Source organism: Pristiophorus japonicus, chromosome X, assembly GCF_044704955.1.
Source record: "Pristiophorus japonicus isolate sPriJap1 chromosome X, sPriJap1.hap1, whole genome shotgun sequence".
In the NCBI taxonomy this organism is placed as follows: Eukaryota; Metazoa; Chordata; class Chondrichthyes; family Pristiophoridae; genus Pristiophorus; species Pristiophorus japonicus.
This window is the reverse complement of record NC_092010.1, coordinates 38029476-38055564: the sequence shown is the minus strand read 5'-3', so window position 1 is coordinate 38055564 and position 26089 is coordinate 38029476. Positions and strand designations below refer to the sequence as shown.

Genomic DNA, 26089 nt, shown 5'->3' with positions numbered 1-26089 from the left:
CAAACATACAAACATAGAAAATAGGTGCAGGAGTAGGCCATTCAGCCCTTCGAGCCTGCACCACCATTCAATATGATCATGGCTGATCATTCACCTCAGTACCCCATTCCTGCTTTCTCTCCATACCCCCGATCCCTTTAGCCGTAAGGACCACATCTAACTCCCTTTTGAATATATCTAACGAACTGGCCTCAACAACTTTCTGTGGTAGAGAATTCCACAGGTTCACAATTCTCTGGGTGAAGAAATTTCTCCTCATCTCGGTCCTAAATGACTTACCCCTTATCCTTAGACTGTGACCCCTGGTTCTGGACTTCCCCAACAACGGGAACATTCTTCCTGCATCTAACCTGTCCAATCCCATCAGAATTTTATATGTTTCTATGAGATCCCCTCTCATTCTTCTAAATTCCAGTGAATATAAGCCTAGTCGATCCAGTCTTTCTTCCTATGTGCCATCTGCAAACTTGGAGATATTACATTCAATTCCTTCATCCAAATCATTGATGTATATTGTAAAGAGCTGGGGTCCCAGCATTGAGCCCTGCGGCACTCCACTAGTCACTGCCTGCCATTCTGAAAAGGACCCGTTTATCCCGACTCTCTGCTTCCTGTCTGCCAACCAGTTCTCAATCCACATCAATACGTTACCATGTGCTTTAATTTTGCACACTAATCTCTTGTGTGGGACCTTGTCAAAAGCCTTTTGAAAGTCTAAATACACCACATCCACCGGTTCTCCCTTGTCCACTCTACTAGTTACATCCTCAAAAAATTCTAGAAGATTTGTCAAGCATGATTTCCCTTTCATAAATCCATGCTGACTTGGACCGATCCTGTCACTGCTTTCCAAATGCGCTGCTATTACATCTTTAGTAATTGATTCCAACATTTTCCCCACTACCAATGTCAGGCTAACCAGTTTATAATTCTCTGTTTTCTCTCTCCCTCCTTTTTTAAAAAGTGGGGTTACATGAGCTACCCTCCAGTCCATAGGAACTGATCCAGAGTCTATAGAATGTTGGAAAATGACCACCAATGCATCCACTATTTCTAGGGCCACTTCCTTAGGTACACTGGAATGCAGACTATCAGGCCCTGGGGATTTATCGTCCTTCAATCCTATCAATTTCCCGAACACAATTTCCTGACTAATAAGGATTTCCTTCAGTTCCTCCTTCTCGCTAGACCCTCGGTCCCCTAGTATTTCCGAAAGGTTATTTGTGCCTTCCTTCGTGAAGACAGAACCAAAGTAATTTGTTGAATTGGTCTGCCATTTCTTTGTTCCCCATTATAAATTCACCTGATTCTGACTGCAAGGGACCTACATTTGTCTTCACTAATCTTTTTCTCTTCACATATCTATAGATGTCCATGTTAGCTAGTGGGAATCTGAAATGGAAATTTCTCAGGATTCTTACACCAATTTCTAGTCTCAGTAACCCTGGGCTAAGGAAGAGAATAATGATCCTGGGTTTCTGCTTGTGATTACTATCCAGTGACCTCCCCTACTGGAAAGTGCCTGTGTGTTTGGATATTGGCGGAGGACGTGATTGGCGTGGCTGCATTGTCTCCCATGTTTGAATAGCCCACCTAGGCTCACACATGAAGAATGGCCTCTTGGGCAAGGTATCAGAGAATGACCGTGACCTGTGGAACTGTACCCGTAGGGTGAGACAGTGCTTTGATGAGGGGACAAAATTGAAAAAGCACAAACAAAACAAGGGGAAAAGGCACCATTTAATACCTCTACTTGTAAAGATAGGTCATGAAAGGGTCTTTCTGCAACCCCCCCCCCCCCATCACTCGAATGACTGCGAGGTAACCGCTGTCTCCAAAAAGCTGGATCAAGTTGATGTTATTGTTCCTCAGGGCAGCCTTGGCTCCTGTCGTATCCTGTGAATGTGACTGCTATCTGAGGCCAAGTTTTAATCCTGCCAAGTACAGGGAAGTGAGTTATACTTTGAGAGATGGCTGTTGCTCTTTTACACGTGGTGCTGCCCCACCAGTATCTCACCGGTCCTTTTGGCACTGTTTCATCCCACTCCAGAGACTTGAGCACATAGTCCAGGCTGACACTGCCAGTGCAGTACTGAGCAAGATCCTACAAATCCCCTGGGAGGACAGACGCACCGACATTAGCGTCCTCATCCAGGCCAACATCCCCAGCATTGAAGCACTGACCACACTTGATCAGCTCCGCTGGGCAGGCCACATAGTTCGCATGCCAGACACGAGACTCCCAAAGCAAGTACTCTACTCGGAACTCGTCCACGGCCAACGAGCCAAAGATGGGCAGAGGAAACGTTACAAGGACACGCTCAAAGCCTCCCTGATCAAGTGCGACATCCCCACTGACACCTGGGAGTCCCTGGCCAAAGACTGCCCTAAGTGGAGGAAGTGCATCCAGGAGAGCGCTGAGCTCCTCGAGTCTCATCGCCGAGAGCATGCAGAAATCAAGCGCAGGCAGCAGAAGGAGCGTGCGGCAAACCAGGCTCCCTGCCCACCCTTCCCCTCAATCACTGCCTGTCCCACCTGTGACAGAGACTGTGGTTCTCATATTGGACTGTACAGCCACCTAAGAACTCATGCTAAGAGTGGAAGCAAGTCTTCCTCGATCCCGAGGGGCTGTCTATGATGATGACTGAGGGAGTGCTGCACTGTTGGAGAAGTCGTCTTTCGGATGAGAAAAAGTATTTGTCGCAAAGCAAATTTAATAGAGTTCTATAATGGGGTTGATTTTCTGGTCTTCTGCGCTTTGTTTTTCGCCTCGGAGGGGTGGCAATGGCGGCGGTGAGCTCCTCTGGGCAGGCGGTAAGCCTCCAGTGCCCTGTGGGAGTTTGCCGGGGCTGGGTTTGCCAGGGCGCGGAACAGCATCGCCCGGAAGAGTTGCGCCGGTGTGCAATGCCCCTGGTTGCGACACCAGCATGCTTTTTGAGTCGTGCCCGACCCGTACGGCCCACAGCGCACCCTGCTGGGACCGCCTGGGTAAACAGACGGTCCGACCTATACCAGCTGCAGTGAGGTAAGTAATGCTGTCCTCGAGTAAGTGTGATTGTTTTTTCTTTTAATTTTTTTTACGATATATGTTGTGGTGGCATGGGCTATGTATTGGGAATGTTTTTGTGGTGTTTTTTCAGGTTTTTATTTTCTCCCCAGGCTTCTCTTGGAGTGATCCCAAGCCGGCTGTTTAGCTCGGGATTTTCGCACGCTCAGCCGGCCTAGCGCCCCAAGAGAGGTGTGTAACGCTTCCCTTAGCGCTCCGCCCCACACTCAGGGCTCAGCTGCCCAATTTTGCTGACTGAGGCGCAAACTGTTCCCGGGCGCAAACTTTATCGCTCCGCCGTCATTACTGCCCCGAAATCATCAAAGCCGAAAATCCAGCCCAATGAGGAAAATTTTACACCCAGACGAGTTTATTGTACAGGAGTTAAATTTGTTTCCTCAGACTTCAGCAGTCAGGCTCTGTGAAGGGGTTGGGAAGTTTGAGCAGTAAGGTTTTCCACAGCGATCTGTTGTGGTGTTCTATGAAGATGTACTTGTCAGTGGGTCACACCCTCGCCTTTGAGTCAGAAGGTTGTGGGCTCAAGTCCCACTCCAGAGACTGGAATGTAAAAATCCAGGCTGACACTCCAGTGCAGTGCTGAGGGAGTGCTGCACTGCCGGAGGTGCCGTGTTTCAGATGAGATGTTAAACTGAGGCCCTGTCTGCTCTCTCAAGTGTATGTAAAAGATCTATTTCGAAGAGGAGCAGGGGAGTTAACCCCAGTGTCCTGGCCAATATTTATCCCTCAAGCAACATCACTGAAAAACAGATTATCTGATCATTATTACATTGCTGTTTGTGGGAGCTTGCTGTGTGCAAATTAGCTACCGCGTTTCCTGCATTACAACAGTGACTGCACTTCACAAAGTGCTTCATTGGCAGTGAAGTCCGGTGGTCGTGAAAGACTCTATATAAATGTAAGTTCTTTCCTTCTAATGGAATAAGACAGGCAATGTGACAAATAAAAAATATAATAGTTGCTTGAGCTTTAAGGGCTGGATTGTCAGGGCTCAGGGGCTACAAGTGGCCTTAGAGTCATAGATTGGATCCTCCTACCCTGGGGACCATCAGATTCCTGACGATCTGGGTCGTGGATACTGCACGTCTCGAACAGGGTGTCTTGATGATTACAGCGACTACTGTTTAGTTTATATTGTGAATTAGAATCAATCATTATTCACAAAGATTTATTTATGCAGATGTGATATGTACTTCGGTGCAGTGGGTAAGGAAAACATTAATGATTGATTTTTCAGGGAACAATCAAAAGCACTTGTTTCACTTCTGGGCAGAACTCTTACAAACTTCTTTCTAAATTCTTTCACTTGAGCTGTGTACCCGTCAACTTCCACACCCCAAAATCTCTCACAAAAGTATAACCTCTGACTCATTGTGAGCAATGCCATGAGTGGGCTGTAAAAATATAAAGTCTTACATCTAACACGGGCCCATCACAGTCCAAACATCACACTTTCCTACAGATGCAAAATAATCTTTAAAAAAAAGAGAGAAAGGTACCTAAACATTTCGGCACAGGTTTTTCTGACCTGGAGCCTGAAATCTACAAGTAACTTACTTACCTCCAATTTATTATAGCAACTTATAAATCAGAGACTGCACATGAGCATAGAAACATAGAAAATAGGTGCAGGAGTAGGCCATTCGGCCCTTCGAGCCTGCACCACCATTCAATAAGATCATGGCTGATCATGCAACTTCAGTACCCCATTCCTGCTTTCTCTCCATACCCCTTGATCCCTTTAGCCGTAAGGGCCACATCTAACTCCCTTTTGAATATATCCAACGAACTGGCCTCAACAACTTTCTGTGGTAGAGAATTCCACAGGTTCACAACTCTCTGAGTGAAGAAGTTTCTCCTCATCTCGGTCCTAAATGGCTTACCCTTTATCCTTAGCAATACCAGGGGTGGTCTGTTACTGTTCAAGCGCTCTACTTGGAGCTTCGTCACGGCAAGCGAGCCCCAGTTGGGCAGAGGAAACACTTTAAGGACACCTTCAAAGCCTCCCTGATAAAGTGCAACATCCCTTCCGGCACCTGGGAGTCCCTGGTCCGCGACCACTCAAAATGGAGGAAGAGCATCCGGGAGGGCGCTGAGCACCTCAAGTCCTGTCGCCGAGAGCATGCAGAAAACAACGCAACAGCGGAAGGAGCGTGCGGCAAACCAGACTCCCCACCCACCCTTTCCTTTAACCACTGTCTGTCCCACCTGTGGCAGAGACTGTAATTCCCATATTGGACTGTTCAGTCACCTGAGAACTCACTTTTAGAGTGGAAGTAAGTCTTCCTCGATTCCGAGGGACTGCCTATGATGATGAAAGTGTTAGACTGGTCCTTTTACTTTGCTCGCCTTTCTAAATTTCTACTTATTAATGATGTACATGTTGGTTTCTCAAGCTGAAAGTTAATTTCAGGTCAGTTTCCTTGTTTTTTTTAAACATGAAGCACATCCTTATCAAATGAGTGAAAACTTTCTGAGTGTGGACATGGGACAGGAATTGAAACAGTTTAAACGATAGTTTGTGGCAAACACGTCCCGCCCTATCCACACGGAAGGTGCTCATAATGGGGCTCATCCATGATCATTTGAGAATAAATGTGAAAAGATCCACCAACCCAGCTCGCAGCAAGCTAAAAATATGTTATTGCTTGTTCAGGAAAAGGTACCAAACAGATCGACCCCGCCAGTTGAAATAACGTAACATATGACTGAACTCAGCGGGTATTCATTCCAAAAGAGCATTAAATATTCGAGATGAGTAGCACACGGTATGTAAACAATCCTGGAAAGACGATCATGTTGTGGAATCCTATTCATAAAAACCGGCAGAGTAATCTGCCTTCCCCTTTAAGACTCCGGCTTTCCCAATTGTCCAATCAGGAGGGTCAAGGTAGTTTCAAGGCATCCCAAGTGTCAATTTCTCGCGCTTAAAAGCTGTCAATAAAAGAAATCTCTCTGACAACTGTGACGTTGGACAAATGAGCGGCGAAGCAGCGCAGAGGGAAGTTTGCGCGGCAGTGGGGCCGGGATAGCGATGGGGGGGCTCTGTCCGAGGGGGAGGGGGTTGTTTACTTGAAGCCCGGGCGTCTTGAAACGGCCTCGGTCTCATTTGTCCGGCTTGTTTTCGCTTGCCCTTCCTGCCTTGTTGTTGGCTTTGGGGAGGGTGCTGGAGGAGTAGCTGCAATCTGTTGTGACCGAAGATATTTGGGATCGGACTGTGCCAGCGGGCGGGGTGAGGGGAGGGTGGACCCCAAAAAAAATCTTGGTGATTTTTGTTCGATGGAAAGAGCGTCTATCATAACACAAGTAGATCGCAAAGAGGAGCATCTCTCGCCTCTGCGATGGAATCCAGGTAAGGAATGAACTCCGGGGCAAACTTTATTTTGTCCCCTCCCCTTATTCGAGAGAGAAATGGAGGACATCCCCACATGCTCTCCAAGAAAATCATTTAAGTGAAGCAGAGAGCGAACAGCAGATTTTCAGCCAAAACAAGTGAATTCTCACTTGAAAACCCGGGATGCGATGTTCGAATATTTACAGAACATTGACTGCAACGTCTGCATCCAGTCCAGATGTTTGTCTCCTGTTCCTTAACTTTTTTTCTCCGCTATTTATGGAGAAACTCTTTCCCCACTTCTGTTAAAGCCTTTGCTACTCTGACTGGCACATTTTCTCCCACCGGTGGCCACGTTTTTGTTAAACTGAAAATCGTTTCCACGTGAGCGTCGCTTCTGAACTGCAGACACAACTGTCAGTTTGAGTCACCTTTTAACTATACTGTTTGATTCTGGCCTGGCTATTCCCCACTCCCCCAGCCCGTGTCTTGCAATTCCAAACATTTAGTTTTCTCTTGGATGTGGTTTATTTTTTCAAATCCCCGCGTGTTTTTTGTTGTATTTAATTGTCATGTTGGTTTTGCACATTTCAGGTCTTCCCTTTTTGATATAGTGGTTTCTGGCAGGAAGTGCAGAACGCAGGGTTCCTTTTCCTTTAAAAAAAAACACAGACGAGTCTCTCTCTCGCTGGCGCTGCAAGGAATGTTGTGCAGACTGAGGTTTGAGGCTACTTTAAGGGGAGATGGAGGATCCTTAGCCAAAGGAGCCTTCCCTCACTGTTTTGGTTATTCCAGAGCTACATAAATACCTTCAATTGTAACCAAACCTGGGGATAGCGTAGGGCGTTGGAATACATTTTTTGGGGGGGTTCGGGGGGGGATTGGCTTTTGCTGTTTACCACTTCTGTATCCAACACTTAATTTAGTACAATGGGACATACCTTTCTACACTTACTGGGTCTAGCAGGATTTCCCAATACTGTGGAGGCAGTGAGAATTCTGCTTTCTTAATGATAGCCCATTCATAATATTTAAAGTCTTTATAAAAAGCAATCTTTGCAGGAGACCTGTTATACCCAACGGTGGGTGAGGTGGTTGCCCACAAGGGTGGCTATGGATGCTTTCCTAACCTGTGAGTCAGTTTATGCATGTGGGCGATGGCTAGTTGGCTTGACAACGACTTCTGCACTTGTGACTTGGGGTAACATCTGTATGAGTTGTCGATTATATTGAATTTCACCCCATAATTCCTTGTGGGAGTAAAGTGCTTAAAATGGGCAGTGAAGGTTCAGTGAGGACTGCACCACATGTCGCGAGCACTGAGCCATGCAGAACAGGATGGCTGCAGGGTTGTGTCTGCTCTCTTAGCTGATCTCGGCAAGGGTGGAAAGAAAAGATTTGCATTTATATAGTGCCTTTCATGACAACAGGTCTTCCCAAAGTGCTTTACAGCCAATGAAAAACTTGGAAGTGTTACTATTCTAATGTGGGAAACGCGGCAGCCAATTTGCGCACAGCAAGATCTCGCAAACAACAATGTGATAATGACTAGATAATTTTTTTTGTTATGTTGATTTGAGGGATAAATATTGGCCAGGACAACGGGGATAACTCGCCTGCTCTTCTTTGAAATAGTGCCATGGGATCTTTTACATTGACCTGAGAGCAGCTGGGGCTTCGGTTTAACGTCTCATCTGACAGTGAAGCGCTCCCTCAGCACTGTACTGGGAATGTCCCCATTAGATTATGTGCTCAAGTCCCTGGAGGGGGACTTGAACCCATGACCATCTGACTCCGATTGAGCATGCTGCCCACTGAGCCACAGCTGACACGTGGTGCTGGGGATGTTGCAGTTGGCTTTTGCCAATGGATCTGGGAGAGCATAAGAACATAAGAAATAGTAGCAGGAGTTGGCCATTTGGCCCCTCGAGCCTGCTCCGCCATTCAATAAGATCATGGCTGATCGGATCATGGACTCAGCTCCACTTCTCTGCCCGCTCCCCATAACCCTCAACTCCCTTATCGCTCAAAATCTATCTATCTCCACCTTGAATATATTCAATGAACCAGTCTCCACAGCTCTGGGGCAGAGAATTCCATAGATTTACAACCCTCCGAGAAGAAACCAGCATTCCTAATCCTGGCTGCGAGCTCGTGAGTTATGCTGGAAAGTGAGTGCGTGTGGATACTGAGGGAGTATGTGGTCAGGTTTGTCTCTGATGCACTCTCTGATTGGTAACCCAACATTCAATGTCTAGTCTTGCACGTGAAGAATGGCCACCTTCATGAGGAACTGGGGACTGCTGTCTCTTATGGAACTGTATTCCACAAGGCACTGCTTTCAGGAGGGGAGCGTGAAGGGAGAACATTTGGAAGGAATTTTTTTTTTTAAATACCAGTTAATTTGTCCACAAATTGCTGCGAAGTGCAAAAACTATAGAGCTGCAATAGTGGCAGATTTCAACTACCCTAATATTAACTGGGAAAAAGGTAGTGTGAATGGTACATAGGGTGCAGAATTCCTAAAATGCATTCAGGAGAACTTCTTTAGCCAGTATGTAACAAGCCCAACAAGGGCGGGGGCAGTTCTGGATTTGGTTTTGGGTAATGAAGAGGGGCAGGTGGAAGGAGTATCAGTAGGAGAGCATTTTGGTGCTAGTGATCATAATTCAGTAAGATTTAGGGTAGTTATGAACAAAGGGGGATCAGGAATAAAAGTTCTCAATTGGGGTAAAGCCAATTTTGCTGAGCTGAGATGGGATTTGGCCAAAGTGGACTGGAAACGGCTACTTGATGGTAAATCAGTGGGAGGCATTCAAGGAAGAGATCCTGAGAGTACAGAGCAAGTATGTTCCCTTAAAGTGTGCGGCTAACAAATCTAGAGCCCCCCTGGATGTCCAGGGACATACAGGGTAAGATAGAGAAAAAAGGGAACTCCACACTGCAGAGACTCTAGAGGAGCATAAGAAGTGCAGGGGTGCAATTAAAAAAGATATCAGGAAAGTAAAGAAAGAGCATGAAAGAATGTTGGCAAGTAAAATCAGGGAAAACTCAGATATTTTATAAATACATTTAAAGCAAGAAGATAACTAGAGAAAGAGTGGGACCTATTAGAGACCATAATGTCTGTGGAGGCAGAAGACGTGGGTTGGATTCTTAATGAATACTTTGTATCCGTTTTCACACAATGGAGGGCGATGCAGACTTTGCAATGAGGGAGGAGGAGTGTGACATATTAGATGAAATAAACATAGTGAGAGAGGAAGTATTAAGGTGCTTGGCAGTTTTGAAAGTGGCTAAATCCCCAAGCCTGGATGAAATGTATCCCAGGCTGTTAAGAGGAAATAGCAGAGGCTTTGACCATCATTTTCCAATCCTCTCTGGCTACAGGTTTGGTGCCAGAGGACTGGAGGATTGCTAATGTTGTACCTTTGTTTAAAAATGGAGAAAGGGACAGGCCAGTCAGCCTAACTTCGGAGGTGGGAAAATTATTGGGAAAAAATCCTGAGGGACAGGATAAATCTTCTTTTGGAAAGACATGGATTAATCAAGGACAGTCAGCATGGATTTGTCAAGGGAAGGTCGTGTCTGATTAACTGCATTGAATTTTGAGGAGGTAACCAGGAGGGTCGATGAGGGCAGTGTGTATGATGTAGTGTATATAGATTTTAGCAATGCTTTTGATAAAGTCCCACATGGCAGACTGGTTACGAAAGTAATAACCCATGGGATCCAGGGCAAAGTGGCAAGTTGGATCCAAAATTGGCTCGGAGGCAGGAAGCAAAGGGTAATGGTTGGTTGATGTTTTTGTGACTGGAAGGCTGTTTCCAGTGGGGTTCCGCAGGGCTCCGTGCTGGGTCCCTTGCTTTTTGTAGTGTATATCGATGACTTGGACTTAAATGTTGGGAGTATGACTTAAGAAGTTTGCAGATGACACTAAAATAGGCTGTGTGGTTGATAATGAAGAAAGCTGCTGACTGCAGGAAGATATCAATGTACTGGTCAGGTGGGCAGAACAGTGGCAAATGGAATTCAATCCAGATAAGTGTGAGGTAATGCATTTGGGGACATCTAACAAGGCACAGGAATACACATGAAATGGTATGACACTGAAAAGTGTAGAGGAACAAAGTGACCTTGGAGTGCATGTCCACAGATCCCTGAAGGTAGCAGGCCAGGTAGTTAAGGTGCTTAAGAAGGCATATGGAATACTTGCCTTTATTAGTCCAGGCATGGAATACAAGAGCAAGGAGATTATGCTTGAACTGTATAAAACACTGGTTGGGTCGCAGCTGGAGTACTGTGTGCAGTTCTGGTCACCATATTACAGGAAAGATGTGATTGCATTGGAAAGGGTGCAGAGGAGATTTACCAGGATGTTGCCTGGACTGGAGAATGTTGGCTGAGGAAAGATTGGAAAGGCTGGGTCTGTTTTCTTTGGAACAGATGAGGCTAAGGGGAGACCTGATTGAGGTATATAAAATTATAAGGGGCTTAGATAGAGTGGACAGGAAGGACCCGTTTCCCTTGGCAGAGGGGTCAACAACCAGGGGGCATAGATTTAAAGTAATTGGGGGGGAGGTTTAGAAGAGATGCGAGGGGAAATTTCTTCCCCCAGAGGGTGGTGGGGATTTGGAACTCACTGCCTGAAAGGGTGGTAGAGGCAGAAAACCTCACCACATTTTAAAAAATACTTGGATGTGCAGTTGAAGTGCCGTAACCTACAGAGCTACGGACCAAGAGCTGGAACTTGGGATTAAGCTGGATAGCTCTTTGTCGGCCGGCGCAGACACGATGGGCTGAAATGGCCTCCTTCCGTGCTGGAAATTTCTATGATTCTATGAAGATTATGATTGCTGTGCAAGTGAGCAGTTGTGGAGATAATGAATTCCTGTGAAACAGGCTTTTTATAATTCTATCTATCTCGCACATCTACTCCCTGTTGCACTTTGTTGATAACGGCCCTTATTGGGATCACACTTTCGATCTTCTGCCTCATTGAGCAATGCCATGGGAGATCTGCCAGTGTAGTGTATTGGGAGTAATTACAGACAAGCGATTCAATCGAGGGTTTAAATGACTTGAAGTTCCAATGCTTTCCAACCAGGAGGATGGGTGGAATCCTGAGACCAGGCTACAGCCCGAGATTGCTCTTGAATATTGGGAAGACCGAAGCCATTGTTTTTGGTCCCTGCCACAATCTCCGTTCCCCAGCTACTGACTCCAGCCCTCTCCCCAACTTCTGTCTGAGGCTGAACCAGACTGTTCGCAACCTTGGTGTCATATTTGACCCTGAAATGAGCTTTCGACCACACATCAACAGCATAACTAAGACTGTCTATTTCCACCTCTGTAACATCGTCCGTCTCTGCCCCCTGCCTCAGCTCATCCGCTGCTGAAGCCCTCATCCATGCTTTTGTTACCTTTAGACTTGACTATTCCAACACACTCCTGGCTGGCCTCCAACATTCTACCCTTTTGTAAACTAGAAGTGATCCAAAACTCTGCTGCCCGTGTCCAAACTCGCACAAGTCCCGTTCACCTATCACTCCCTGTACTCGCTGACCTACATTGTCTCCTGGTTAAGCAACGCCTCGATTTCAAAATTCTCATCCTTGTTTTCAAATCCCTCCATGGCCTCGCCTCTCCCTATCTCTGTAATCTCCTCCGGCCTCCCCCACCCCGAGATGTCTGCGCTCTTCTAACTCTGCCCTCTTGAGCATCCCTGATTATAATCGCTCCACCTTCTGTTGCCTGGCCCCAAGCTCTGGAACTCCCTGCCTAAACCTCTCTTTCCTCCTCCAAGACGCTTCTTAAAACATACCTCTTTGACCAAGCTTTTGGTCACCTGCGCTAATTTCAATTTGTGCGGCTCGGTGTCACACATTTTTTATCTCCTAACACTCCTGTGAAGCGCCTTGGGATGTTTCACTACGTTAAAGGCGCTATATAAATACAAGTTGTTGTTGTTGTGCAGTAGCTCTTTCTACACTAATGCATTGTGCAGATCTGTAGGTGTTTTCTTTCTCTGCAGGCATTGGGGGTCGTGCCCAGGCTCGGGTGCTCTGTGCACTTGATGCACATTGAAATAGGAAATGCTGGAGGCACATATCCTGTGGTGCCCACCAGTTGCTCTCGTAGGCGGTCCCTCGAACGAGGATGACTTGCTTCCACGAGAGTTCACCAGATGTTTCAATGAAGGACCCGATATTTCAGTCCTGAACTCCTTGAGGGGGTGGAAGATGCCTGTGTGGATTTTTTTAACGTGGGGTGACCGTTGCACACCAGCCACCTCACGGGCTTGACAGAGCTAGGTCTTTATCCAGTGGCAAGGGTTAACCAGGACGACTGGAGACCTGCTCTGCTGCACGGACCTACTGCGCACACATATCGCAGTGTGGGCTGGGCCCGTGCTGTCCCTGGGCCCTCGCCTCTTCTGAGCCCCGTACCCTCATTCGCTGCACCTTCGCCACCATGTTCCAGGGCCTGGCGCTCCAGCTCTATTTATAGCCCCGACCTGCGGTGGTGGTCTCACACAGGTCGGGGCGGCCCACAGTGTATAGGGTCTGGTTGGCACAGATTATATCATTTAGATTTATAGTTTTCTTTAGTTATACTTTGTTTAAATGATCATATTAGTAGTGCCTCCTCATATAGAAACATAGAAAATAGGTGCAGGAGCAGGCCATTCGGCCCTTCTAGCCTGCACCACCATTCAATGAGTTCATGGCTGAACATGAAACTTCAGTACCCCATTCCTGCTTTCTCGCCATACCCCTTGATCCCCCGAGTAGTAAGGACTTCGTCTAACTCCCTTTTGAATATATTTAGTGAATTGGCCTCAACTACTTTCTGTGGTAGAGAATTCCACAGGTTCACCACTCTCTGGGTGAAGAAGTTTCTCCTCATCTCGGTCCTAAATGGCTTACCCCTTATCCTTAGACTGTGACCCCTGGTTCTGGACTTCCCCAACATTGGGAACATTCTTCCTGCATCTAACCTGTCTAACCCCGTCAGAATTTTAAACGTTTCTATGAGGTCCCCTCTCATTCTTCTGAACTCCAGTGAATACAAGCCCAGTTGATCGAGTCTTTCTTGATAGGTCAGTCCCCCCATCCCGGGAATCAGTCTGGTGAATCTTCGCTGCACTCCCTCAATAGCAAGAATGTCCTTCCTCAAGTTAGGAGACCAAAACTGTACACAATACTCCAGGTGTGGCCTCACCCAAGGCCCTGTACAACTGTAGCAACACCTCCCTGCCCCTGTACTCAAATTCCCTCGCTATGAAGGCCAACATGCCATTTGCTTTCTTAACCGCCTGCTGTACCTGCATGCCAACCTTCAATGACTGATGTACCATGACACCCAGGTCTCGTTGCACCTCCCCTTTTCCTAATCTGCTGCCATTCAGATAATAGTCTGTCTCTCTGTTTTTACCACCAAAGTGGATAACCTCACATTTATCCACATTATACTTCATCTGCCATGCATTTGCCCACTCACATAACCTATCCAAGTCACTCTGCAGCCTCATAGCATCCTCCTCGCAGCTCACACTGCCACCCAACTTAGTGTCATCCGCAAATTTGGAGATACTACATTTAATCCCCTCGTCTAAATCATTAATGTACAATGTAAACAGCTGGGGCCCCAGCACAGAACCTTGCGGTACCCCACTAGTCACTGCCTGCCATTCTGAAAAGTATGGCACTTGTGGAGCTGTCTTTCCGTTTGTGACACTCCAGCATTTTCTGTTTAGTTCATATTTCCAGCTTCTGCTTTAAAAAAAAATGCATTGACGTTTGACTGAGGAAATGTGGCCAGTAAAATTGGTTCATCTCAGACTATATAAGTCCTTGCCATATTCATGCATGGTTGAGTCCCTCAAAATATTTGTTATCCTTCACATTAGTTACTAGTTTGGCAGAAATATTTGCTAAACTTTTTTTTTTTTCCCCCCTGCTTTATGTTTTGCTAATGTTTTAAAACTTGAAGCGATGTCACTCCAGAGTCCCTGGTTGTATTAAAGTATCCATCCCTGTCTTAATATCTTAAAGCTACAGCTGGTCAGTAGAATATGGCTGCTATTCCATTATTTTTCCTGTGTTTCCTACATTACAATAGTGACTACACTTCAAAAGTACTTCATTGGTTGTAAAGTGCTTTGGGATGTCCTAATGCCATGAAAGGCACTATAGAAATGCATGTTCTTTCTTTCTGTGCTTTATGCTGATGAGCTGCTGTGCTTTTTTAAATAGAGGATTTGAGTCGACTGATGCAAGACATTTCCACTGCAGATTGTAAAATCTAGTTTAACAACTGGACTGTGACTTTTCCTTGGAATGAAATGCAGGCGTCTAACATTTGCAGCGTATATTTCTCTGTCTAATAATCGTAAGTGATGAATTGTGCATTTTTGAGTAAACCCATCCCGATCCCAGTTAATGAGGCTCTGCTGATGGATCAGTTGATGCATGTTATAGTCCTGAGCTGTACAGAGCAGGAAGGTGGTATGATCTGGGCCATGGTGACAGTGGGAGTACTAGAATCGGCCTCTGCCCCTGGGCTCGGGGGGGGGGGGGTACAATTAGCCAGGGTTCCTGCTCCTGATCACCATCGAAGTGCAGTTCTACTGGAAGGATTGCGTGAAGGCAGGGGTCAGGCTTGGCTGTGATGCACCCATGCTCGAATAATTTGCTGACGCTCACCATTTAGGCGCCCACGTAAATAATAGCCACTTGAGTGAGGTGCCAGTGCACGAGGGATCCGAACTCCGAGGTGTGTCAGCTCCTTTTAGGGCAAGAGGAGGCAAATGTCAATGGACCAAATCACTTCTTACTTGCTTCATGTGTAGAATTCCTGAACAAAGCATCTCTCTCAAATGCAGAATCTTGATCCTAATTTACAAAATTATCCTTTTAACACTCTGAATCTGGTCATCCACAGATAAGACATCTTGAGGCAGCAGCCCCATTTTAAGTCCAGTCACTGTCGTGTACGTTTTCCTTTTGATGTCTAGCCAAGACTCTGGCTGGCTGCTTTCAGTGGGCAGCAGGATAAGGACTTGCTGATTACTTTAACCTCGGGTTTAGAGGGCCTGACCTCCTGGTACACGGGTTTATGTGTGACTCTGAACAGTGAGTCTCGGCAAGCTATTGCGTGAAGGCAGGGGTATGATGTAGTGTATATAGATTTTTAGCAATGCTTTCGATAAGGTCCCACATGGCAGACTGGTTACGAAAGTAATAATCCATGGGATCCAGGGCAAAGTGGCAAGTTGAATCCAAAATTGGCTCGGAGGCAGGAAGCAAAGGGTAATGGTTGGTTGATGTTTTTGTGACTGGAAGGCTGTATCCAGTTGGGTTCCGCAGGGCTCCGTGCTAGGTCCCTTGCTTTTTGTGGTGTATATATCAATGACTTGGACTTAAAGATTAAAAAGTTTACAGATGACACTAAAATAGGCTGTGTGGTTGACAATGAAGAAGAAAGCTGTGGACTGCAGGAAGATATCAATGTACTGGTCAGGTGGGCAGAACAGTGGCAAATGGAATTCAATCCAGATAAGTGTGAGGTAATGCATTTGGGGAGGTCTATCAAGGCAAGGGAATACACATGAAATGGTACGACACTGTAAAGTGTAGAGGAACAAAGGGACCTGGGAGTGCATGTCCACGGATCCCTAAAGGTAGCAGGCAAGGTAGATAAGGTGGTTAAGAAGGCATATGGAATACTTGCCTTTATTAGTCCAGGCATGGAATACAAGAGCAAGGAGGTTATGCTTGAACTGTATAAAACACTAGTTAGGTCGCAGCTGGAGTACTGTGTGCAGTTCTGGTCACCACATTACAGGAAAGATGTGATTGCACTGGAAAGGGTGCAGAGGAGATTTACAAGAATGTTGCCTGGACTGGAGAATGTTGGCCATGAGGAAAGATTGGAGATGCTGGGTCTGTTTTCTTTGGAACAGAGGAGGCTGAGGGGAGACCTGACTGAGGTGTATAAAATTATGAGGGGCCTGGATAGAGTGGATAGGAAGGACCCGTTTCCCTTGGCAGAGGGGGTCAACAACCAGGGGGTATAGATTTAAAGTAATTGGGGGAGGTTTAGAAGAGATGTGAGGGGAAATTTCTTCACCCAGAGGGTGGTGGGGGTCTGGAACTCACTGCCTGAGAGGGCGGTAGAGGCAGAAACCCTCACCACATTTACAAAGTACTTGGATGTGCACCTGAAGTGCCGTAACCTATAGAGCTACGGACCGAGAGCTGGAAAGTGGGATTAGGCTGGATAGCTCTTTGTCGGCCGGCGCGGACACGATGGGCCGAAATGGCCTCCTTCCGTGCTGTAAATTTCTATGATTCTATGATTTGGCAGTGGCAGGCGTCACAAATGAGCCCAGTCCTGTCCCTGCCCAGCCTGCTCCAGTGGTGGTCACTGGGTAGCGATTGGGAAGTCGAGCTGGTTTCTCACAATTTGATGTTTAGTAATAGTTGTTATGACTCTGCAAATTGCTCCCCTCTTGATGAATTGTAACAGCAGTGCCCTAATATTTAATACCACTAGTTGCCATCACAGAAATTAAAAGGAAATCTGAAATAAAACCAGAAAGTGCTGGAAATACACAGCCGACCGGTCAATAATATTCAGGTGTAGACCCTGAGAACTAGATTTGAACATGGACCGTTTAAAATGTCAATTTTTAAGTTATGGTAGTTTCATGTCTGTTTGCTGCTGTACCTTCATGTAGAAATAATGGATTTATCCCTCTTGTTGCGGTTTAGGTTTGGCCCTCTACCTCAGCCCACCCCTACTGAAAACCTCAGTCATGCCTTTGTCGCCTCCTGGCCGACCTACAATCCCCTCTGCTCTCCGTAAACTTCAGCTCATCCAGAACTCGGCTGCCCCGTGTCCTAACTCACACCGAGTCCCGCTCACCCATCACCCCCTGTGCTCACTGCCCCGTGACCTAACTCGCACCGAGTCCCGCTCACCCATCACCCCCTGTGCTCACTGCCCCGTGTCCTAACTCGCACCGAGTCCTGCTCACCCATCACCCCCTGTGCTCACTGCCCCGTATCCTAACTCGCACCCAGTCCCACTCACCCATCACCCCCTGTGCTCACTGCCCCCGTGTCCTAACTTGCACCGAGTCCCACTCACCCATCACCCCCTGTGCTCACTGACCCCGTGTCCTAACTCACACCCAGTCCCACTCACCCATCACCCCCTGTGCTCACTGCCCCCGTGTCCTAACTCGCACCGAGTCCCACTCACCCATCACCCCCTGTGCTCACTGCCCCCGTGTCCTAACTCGCACCCAGTCCCGCTCACCCATCACCCCCTGTGCTCACTGCCCCGTGTCCTAACTCGCACCGAGTCCCGCTCACCCATCACCCCCTGTGCTCACTGCCCCGTATCCTAACTCGCACCGAGTCCCGCTCACCCATCACCCCCTATGCTCGCTGACCTACATTGTTTCCCGGTTAAGCAACGTCTCAATTTAAAAAAAAAACAATTCACATCCTTGTGTTTAAATTCCTTCCCTAGCTCTGTAATCTCCTCCAGTCTGAACAAACCACTCCCCTCATAAACTCTGACTCTGGACTCCTGTGCATCCCTTTGCCCCACCATTGGCAGCTGTGCTTTCAGCTGCCTAAACCCTGAGCTCTGTAATCTCCTCCTTAAACCCTTCCGCTTTTCTACCTCCCCCTCGTCTTTTTTTTAATCTCTCCTTAAAATACGTCTCTTCGACCAAGCTTTTGGCCATCCTTTCTGATATCTCCTTTGGCTTGGCGTCCATATTTTGATTGTGTCTCTGTGAAGCACTTTGGACCTTTTTCTGTTATTGGTACTATATAAATGCAATTTGGTGGTGTAGCCACTTTCTGGAGTGTGTGTATATACAACTTTAACAGAGGGGAGAAGGCAGAGGTTAGCACTGGGTTAAGTGATGTTACCTGCTGGAATTACTTAATTATGGGGTTAATGGTATGACTCAATAAAATCATTTCGTTCAATCACTTTCCTACTGAATCGGCTGTTAGCATTTAGACCACATACACCCCTCTCAAATCTATGTTGAAGTCAGTCCCACCATAGATGTGGTGTCTGGCTTCAATTATGCGTGTGTACATTTTAAAATAGACAGCACGGCAACATACAACCAGTGTGACTGACCTGGAGCTCCTGGGGGGTGACCCAAGGTCTACTGTCAAACTGTTGCCCTTCAGACTTTGAGAAGGACCTCCTGAAGAGCTGGCTCAGTGACTGTTCTGCACAGTGATATATGACAGAGAGGGAGAAGCCAAGTGTGCAGCAGAGGTCTCCAGTACAGCTGGACTGACAGAATGTGCTGGGATTTGTTGGTGAGGTGTTTTTTGTTTTAGCAGCATCTACAGGAATGGAAATGTATGCATTTCTGCTTTTTAAAGAAAGACTTGGATTTATTCACGACTACCGGATGTCTCAAAGTGCTTTACAGTCAATTAAGTACTTTTGGAGTGTAATCACTGCTGTATTGTGGGCAGTCAATTTACGCACAGCAAGCTCCCACAAACAGCAATGTGATGATGACCAGATAATCTGTTTTTTGTTATGTTGATTGAGGGATAAATATTAGCCAGGACACCGGGGTAACTCACCTGCTCTTCTTCGAAATAAGTGCCATGGGATCTTGCTTTATTCGAACCTATTTTGTATTGGTTTGTTGATGATTAATAGAATATATTTTGCTAGATTAATTTCCCTGCCCATTTTCCTTCTACACCGAAGGTGCTAACTCGTGCTAGGGTACGGGCACCAACTGTGCCCTCTGGTAACGTTCAAGTGGCTATTCTTCATGTAAGAGCCAGCAGGAGAGGTAATTCAACCACTGCAGGCATCACAATCTAGCCTGATCCTGTCCTTGAAGTTTGCGCGCATGAACATTGTCAAGAGTCATCAAATAACAAGTCAGTCCTTGGATTGCTAGTTTACTGCCCTGCCTCGGTGTGGGGTTGTGGTTTTGCAGTGTACAGCTCATTCATGGACCCAGCCAAAGCCAATACTTGCCTACATGTCCCTGCTATTTGTCCCTCCCTATCTCTGTAACCTCCTGCAACCCTCCAAGATCTCTTGTGCATCCCCAATTTCCATCGTCCCACCATTGGCAGCCGTGCCTTCAGCTGTCTAGGCCACCAGCTGTGGAATGACCTTTCTCCTTTTATAAGACGTTTCTTAAAACCTACCTGTTTGACCAAGCTTGTCCTAATGGCGCCCTCTTTGGTTCAGTGTCATATTTTGTCTGATTACACTCCTGTGAAGTGCCTTGGAATGGTTTATTACGTTAAAGGCGGTATAGAAATGCAAGTTGTTGTTGCTATCAAACCCCAAAGCTGGCGACGTTACTTCGGTGTTGTCAAGTGGCTGCAGTAGAAATGGCTCGGCACAGCTGAGGCTCATGGGGAAGTGCCACACTGGTGCTGTCTCAGGTTTTACTTTTATGACGGAACATCAAGTTTAATCCAAAACAAATGGAAGGCTGTGTCCTGGAGAGGATTTTAAATCCCCATTTAGTATGTGGGTTCGATGAAGTGTAGTCAGAGGGAAAGTGGGCAGCATCAAAGGCCCATCTTTTCGGAAGAATTCTGACCATAAACGTTCCCTTAACTGTAAAGGGGCAGATGCCAAATCAAATTAAAAGGTGATGGCATTGTTTTATTTTCTCCAGCTTTAAGATGGCCGCTACCAAGTTTTGCCCTCGTGCTCTGGGCTTCCTGAGAGGGAGAGGCGGCCTCGGCGGCCCGCGCGCGCCGCTGTCGGCCAATGAGGACGCTGCCTCGGCGGCCCGCGCGCGCCGCTGTCGGCCAATGAGGACGCTGCCTCGGCGGCCCGCGCGCGCCGCTGTCGGCCAATGAGGACGCTGCCTCGGCGGCCCGCGCGAGCCGCTGTCGGCCAATGAGGACGCTGCCTCGGCGGCCCGCGCGAGCCTGCGTGAGGAAATGGCGGCGGATTCGCAGCGCGTGGGCCCGGACTTCAGTAAGTGAGACGACGCCTTCTGGAGAGTGGGAGGCAAAGTAGGAGTAACCTTGCTGGGGGAGATTCTTCCACCCAGTGGGCATGGCGGGAGGAGGGGTGCAGCTTCTCCATTGGTCCAACATATCCAGAATTTATGGCATTTTACAAATGCAGCCCTCCAGTCATTATGGTTGCTGCCCTTGGCAACCAGCACCCTCCGATGGTATTCTGTGTGGCATTTTTCTTTGGCCGTGTTAATACTGGGGTAGATCTAATGTTGCTGTGACTGGGTGGTCTTTTGAATGCCACAGTCTGTAAATGGGACCACAGCTTGATGCTTGGTGTATGCCGCCTTAGCTGATCGCAGCTAAGGCAGATGTAGGGACGCCGGGTTAGCTGGTCGCAGATGTAGGGACGCAACCGTTCACTTCAGTCAGCACCAATGGTACAGTGGCGGGGGAGGCAATGGGCCCTGGTTTTTGACTTCCGTTACTCCTGCTCCTGGGTGAGGATAGGATCAGGCTTCAGTGTGATGTCACCTACAGTTGAATAGCCTACTGATGATCCACATCAAGGCTCGCGTGTGAAACATGATCACTTTGGTGAGATGCCAGAGAGCTCATGCCTTAGCTGTGCCTCAGCAAACAGTCGACCTGCTTTCAGGAGCGATGGGGAGAAAACTGGAAGTTTTTTTTTTAAGTGCATGCATGCTTTAGTAATTGGGTGGGATTTGTATGGGAGCCTTTTAATAACTAATTTAGTGACCGCTTCAGGATAGCCCGGCTCACTGGTGTGTGTGCTATGTATCCTATATCTCCGCACAGGAATCTGCACAAACTACCTCCTGGGATCCGCGCTTCTAGAAACTGCAGATCAAAACAACCACACAGCAAACTTCTGTACCACATCCTATTTGATCAGTCCCAATAATTTGGTTTAAAAGCAGCATTATTCATAACTGCCATTAGATCGGTGTTGCTGAGGTTTGGCAGTGGATTGGTTCTATGTAAAGTACTAATCAGATCGAAAAAATAATCGGGGGAAACTACTTGGATCAGAAGCCGTAGTGGGATTGAATGGGAAGAGGTTTGGGAATCTGTCTAGTGGGATTGAATGGCAAGTTGGGCTTCTGTACAGTGGGAGAGGTATAGCATTGAACTCTATGCTGTATCCAATTGTAGACTTATCAGCTGACTGGCTCAGTGGGTAAAAGCACCATAATCTGTAGTACCGAGCCCTGCGAGTCAGGAAATGTCCCAGGTTTGATCCCCAGTCTGTGCTGAGTCAGTTGATTTCAGCTGGATTGGCAGTAAAAGGGTCTTGTGCTTGGCCTCAGTGCCCTGGGTTAGGGAGGGGGAAAAATACATCTGGGTTCCTGCTGCTGATTGACATCCAGTGACCCCTGCTGTACAAGTGGAAATAGCGGTAAAGACCAGGTTTGGACGAGTTTATTATTGAACTCTCCAACTCCCTTCCCTTCCTGTCCCACCATCCGTGGATCCACACCTGGCCTCCACACAGATTTCTCCCAGACCAAAAGGCAGGCACCACCTTGCAGCTGACTGTCCTGTGGCATCCCACCAGGGTGGGTGTGGGGGGTGTGTATGTGTGTGTGTGTGTGAAACCTGCTTTTCTAAGTTGGGCACTTTGGCATTTGGGACACAAGTGGAGAGAGCTGAGCGCTTGAAGTGCTCCTTTCTGGAGCGCTGGTTTTAATTCTCCTGTTCGAGACCTTGTTGGGAAAAGGTTTACAATAGGAAGATTGAGAGAATGCTGCCGTAAAGCTGCTCTCCTCGCAGTCACTGGCTATGTGCCCCCATGGGCACTAGGTGACCACATCTAAGTAAATGTTGGTGGTCACCCCGAGTGCTGCCAGGCTATTTAATGCTGTGCTCCACTTGATGTCCAGGCACACACGCTCTTTCCAATGGAGGTGACCTGGATGGCAATCCGAAGCAGGAACCTGGCTCCTTTTTTAACATCTCCATTTTTTTCCCTCTTTCCTCAGGAACCAAGTGATGACACTTCACTCTTCTGGATGGCGGGCGGGTGTCTCTCCAATGCTCATTGTGCTGGTTTCATTTCCCTCGCCCACTAATCATCCAGCTTCCATCTCGTCTCCTGATGGGTGAGATTTTGGGGGGGGGGGTGGGGGGGGTCGGTCCTCAGACTGGAGTTCAGTACCACAGGTCCCAGCAGCCTGCCCCCCCAGTGTCCATTTCTGAATGTGTAAAGCCAAGATGGTGAGCCTAGGCAGGGTATTTGACTGCCGGGGCATTGCATCTGAGTCTGCTTTTGTTCCTGCCCAATGTCCACACGCCCCTTTTCCAGTCGGGGGTCACTGGACAACAATCCGGGACGGGAACTCTGGCTGTTTGTGGGGTTTTTTCTCTCTCCATCTGTCGGGCTGTAAATTGTGCCAGCTGAGTGCAACCTGGGGCCTGTCTGGTCAGACCCCAGTACCTCATTGTGTAGTGCGATTGGCTACTGAGCCACAGGGACCAGGGGCTGCATTTTTGTAAGAGTGACCTAATTGTGCTTACCGAACAAAGTCTCCAGTGTTCCTTTCAGGACTATTACAACAAGAGAATCAAAAATGACGTACATTTATACAGCGCCTTTAATGCAGGAAAGCATCCACTAGAGCGTTATTGGACAGAAATTGACACCGTGCCAAAGAAGGAGCTATTAGGACAGCTTAGTCAAAGAGATAGGTTTTAAGGAGTGTCTTAAAGAAGGAGAGGGAGGCGGAGAGGTTTAGGGAGGGAGTTCCAGAGCATGGGGCCCAGGCAGCTGAAGGCACGGCCGCTAACAGTGGGACGAATGAATTGCAGGGTGCAGGAGGCTAAAGTTGAAAGAACGCAGAGTTCACTGAGGGTTGTAGGGCTGGAGAAGATAACCGAGATAGGGAGTGATTTTGAAAACCAGGATGAGAATTTTAAATTTCAACATTTGGGGCGGCGGGGATGTCTGGGGTTGTAGGTGTTGCAGAAGGACTATCACCAAAAGGTAGGGTGACAATATTTAGCCAGGGGGAGGCCTCTTAACTCAGCAACCCCTCAATCCTAGTCACTGGTTGGGATTGAGGTTGGCCCTAATTGAGGCGCATCTGAAGCCTGATAAATTCTTGTTAATGTGGGAGCTAAGGGCCCTCCTCCCTTGGCAAACAAGCCTTAATCCAAAGTCAACCCTGGAATAATATTTGATGGGTAAATGATCCTGGCACAGGCGTTCTGGCATAAACACTTCCCCGAGAAGCCAAAAACCATCAACCCAAGTTTTCACCTATGAGCCTGGCCAGCACAAACACTGTTAGTCACCTGGGACTCTGCCAGCCTGTTCGGTTGCCTGGCAACATGGGTGCCAGGGATGTGCAAAGTCATTTGGATGACTGATTCTTTGACAGTCTGACTCGAACATGAATAGAACATGCAGTAAACTGGACTGACGGCCACCATTTTGAAAACTTTTGGTTCGGAAAACCTTTTCAAAATGGAGGCAAGCCAAGCCTATATTAAGTGAGCACAGTGGGCCTTATTCAGAGCTGCATTTTCTGCAAATCTCCTGTTTATTCTTGGGCGTTATGTATTGAGTGTCAACAGTTGTCAGCTTTTGTGATTTGAAATATAAAGTTGAATCCACACCAGAGATGTTTACATTTCCTCAAGTTGCCCAAATTTTGGATGGTTTGGAGTGTAGGTGAGTGGGGATGTTGTTGGCACCTCCTTGTATCTGGCACTCCTCGGTGTACATTTTGAAGTCCTCCATGGTTCCTTGATGGCTCAGTGGGTGAATGCACAGCATGGTGCAGCACAGAAGCATACAGACTGGGAAGATCTCCAATTGCTGCTCAGTTGTGCTGATGCTTGCTAGTGGACAGGCCTGCTACAACTGCCCCAGCCTCCCTGAGGGAAAGCACAGCTAAGGGTCTCTGCTCCTGATTTGCCATCCACTGACCCCTGCCTGAAAATGCAGTGTGTGCACATTGGTGTCGGCGGGGCTGCTGAGATCTCTGGAACCAGTGCCAGGCAGGTGGATGAACTGCAGTAAAGATCCTCCTAGTTCAAAGCTAACATTTGGAAGCCATTTTGTTGGCAAGCTCCTCTGTGTCCCTGTTGATTGAATGTCAACGTGCACTTTGATCTAATGTGACACACTAAAAATGGGTGCACAAAGTGACCCTGTAATGCCTCGGCACCGACTTGCATGGGCATAGCCAGGGAACAACAGCTCCCCCTTGGTAATTTGTGGGAGCTTGCTGTGCGCATATTGGCTGCCACATTTCCTACATTACAACACTTCAAAAGTACTTCATTGGCTGTAAGTGCTTTGGGATGTCCTGAGGTTGTGAAAGGGACAATCCAACCAGGGGTCTCGCTCCTGATGGCTATCCAATCACCCTTGGTGGAAATGTGTTTGGGGGAGGACGGGGACTGGATTGGGTGTGGCTGCAATGCTCTCCATGGTTGACTAGCCTGCCGACACTCACTGGGCGCTCACATTCTTCTTAATGGGCACTTGGGTGAGGGAGCAGCTGGCATCTGTGCGGCCGGCCTCCGCAGACCAATTGCTTCAGGAAAGGAGGTACAATTGGAAGAGAAAGATATTGAGGACCTCTGGACTTTGCAGTAGGCTTATTCCAATTCTAACTTTGCAGCAAGTAACGACCCATCAATCAATGGGGAAAGGGAGGGGTAGCAGGATGGACGGGTACATCCGGCACATCCTGTCAGGAAAAGAGGCGCATCAAAGCGCTTCCCAGTCAATAATAAAACGGTTGCTGTTTGGTGGTTCTAGTGTCTTTTTAAATAGTGTAGTTTTTTCTTGACACTCCAATCATTGGGATATGGCAGCTGGAGCGATCAAGGTACAAAAATCTTCGGACTGGCTGGATTTATGACCCTCATCTTTACACGGCTTTATCTGCTTTTTCTTAAGGTGAGATGTGTATGCTAGGAAATAAAACACTGACAGCACTGTCCCATCAAACACTCCCAGGGCAGGTTAGATACAGAGTAAAGCTCCCTCTACACTGTACCATCAAACACTCCCAGGACAAGTACAGCACGGGTTAGATACAGAGTAAAGCTCCCTCTACACTGTACCATCAAACACTCCCAGGACAAGTACAGCACGGGTTAGATACAGAATAAAGCTCCCTCTACACTGTCCCGTCAAACACTCCCAGGACAAGTACAGCACGGGTTAGATACAGAGTAAAGCTCCCTCTACACTGTCCCATCAAGCACTCTTACTCCCAGGGCAGTGACAGCACGGGTTAAATGCAGAGTAATTCTCCCTTTTTGAAGTTTTACTGATGGAGTAAGTATATGAAATAAAAAGTTTATTGCTATCCTAATACTGGAGAAAAGTGCTCTGCAGTTGATTGTGCTTCTGATACCGTCTAGATTCACAGATGAAAAATGGGCACTTGGGTCAGATGCCAGGGGTACCTTTCCTGGAAAACAAATGTGGACACCCTGGTTAGTTGGAGTCTGGAGGAGGTTGAGCCTCAACAAAAAGAGCCTCATTTAGAAGTGTAACTTCACTGGAGGTTAATAACTGGGTTTGATGGCCGTGACATTCCCCAGAATCTCTAGATTGCTTCAAGTGTATTTATGTGGTGAAGAAAATTGTCTCGGTGCACAAAAGCTGGATTAAATGCATGTGGGACTCTGTTATTGGAAGCAGCTGCAATT

General features: G+C 47.4%; 1 protein-coding gene and 1 long non-coding RNA gene across 6 annotated transcripts in view; one reads left to right on the top strand and one right to left on the bottom strand.

Moving 5' to 3' along the window:
• LOC139241009 (uncharacterized) overlaps positions 1-20134 on the bottom strand; it is a 42452-nt gene extending 22318 nt beyond the window's left edge. Inside the window, exon 1 of the long non-coding RNA XR_011588768.1 lies at positions 19622-20134. This is a non-coding gene — a long non-coding RNA (uncharacterized lncRNA). The remainder of the gene's footprint in view (positions 1-19621) is intronic.
• Positions 6158-26089, top strand: part of LOC139241006 (carboxy-terminal domain RNA polymerase II polypeptide A small phosphatase 2-like) — a 35400-nt gene continuing 15468 nt past the window's right edge. For 2 of the 5 annotated variants that reach the window (XM_070869683.1, XM_070869681.1), the window contains exon 1: positions 6158-6416. In XM_070869683.1, coding sequence (XP_070725784.1) covers positions 6344-6416 — 73 coding nt within the window. In that variant the 5' untranslated portion in view covers positions 6158-6343. Of the gene's footprint in view, positions 6417-20334; positions 20412-22398; positions 22519-26089 lie in introns of those variants that run through there. The other 3 variants (XM_070869685.1, XM_070869684.1, XM_070869682.1) reach the window with 3 other exon arrangements.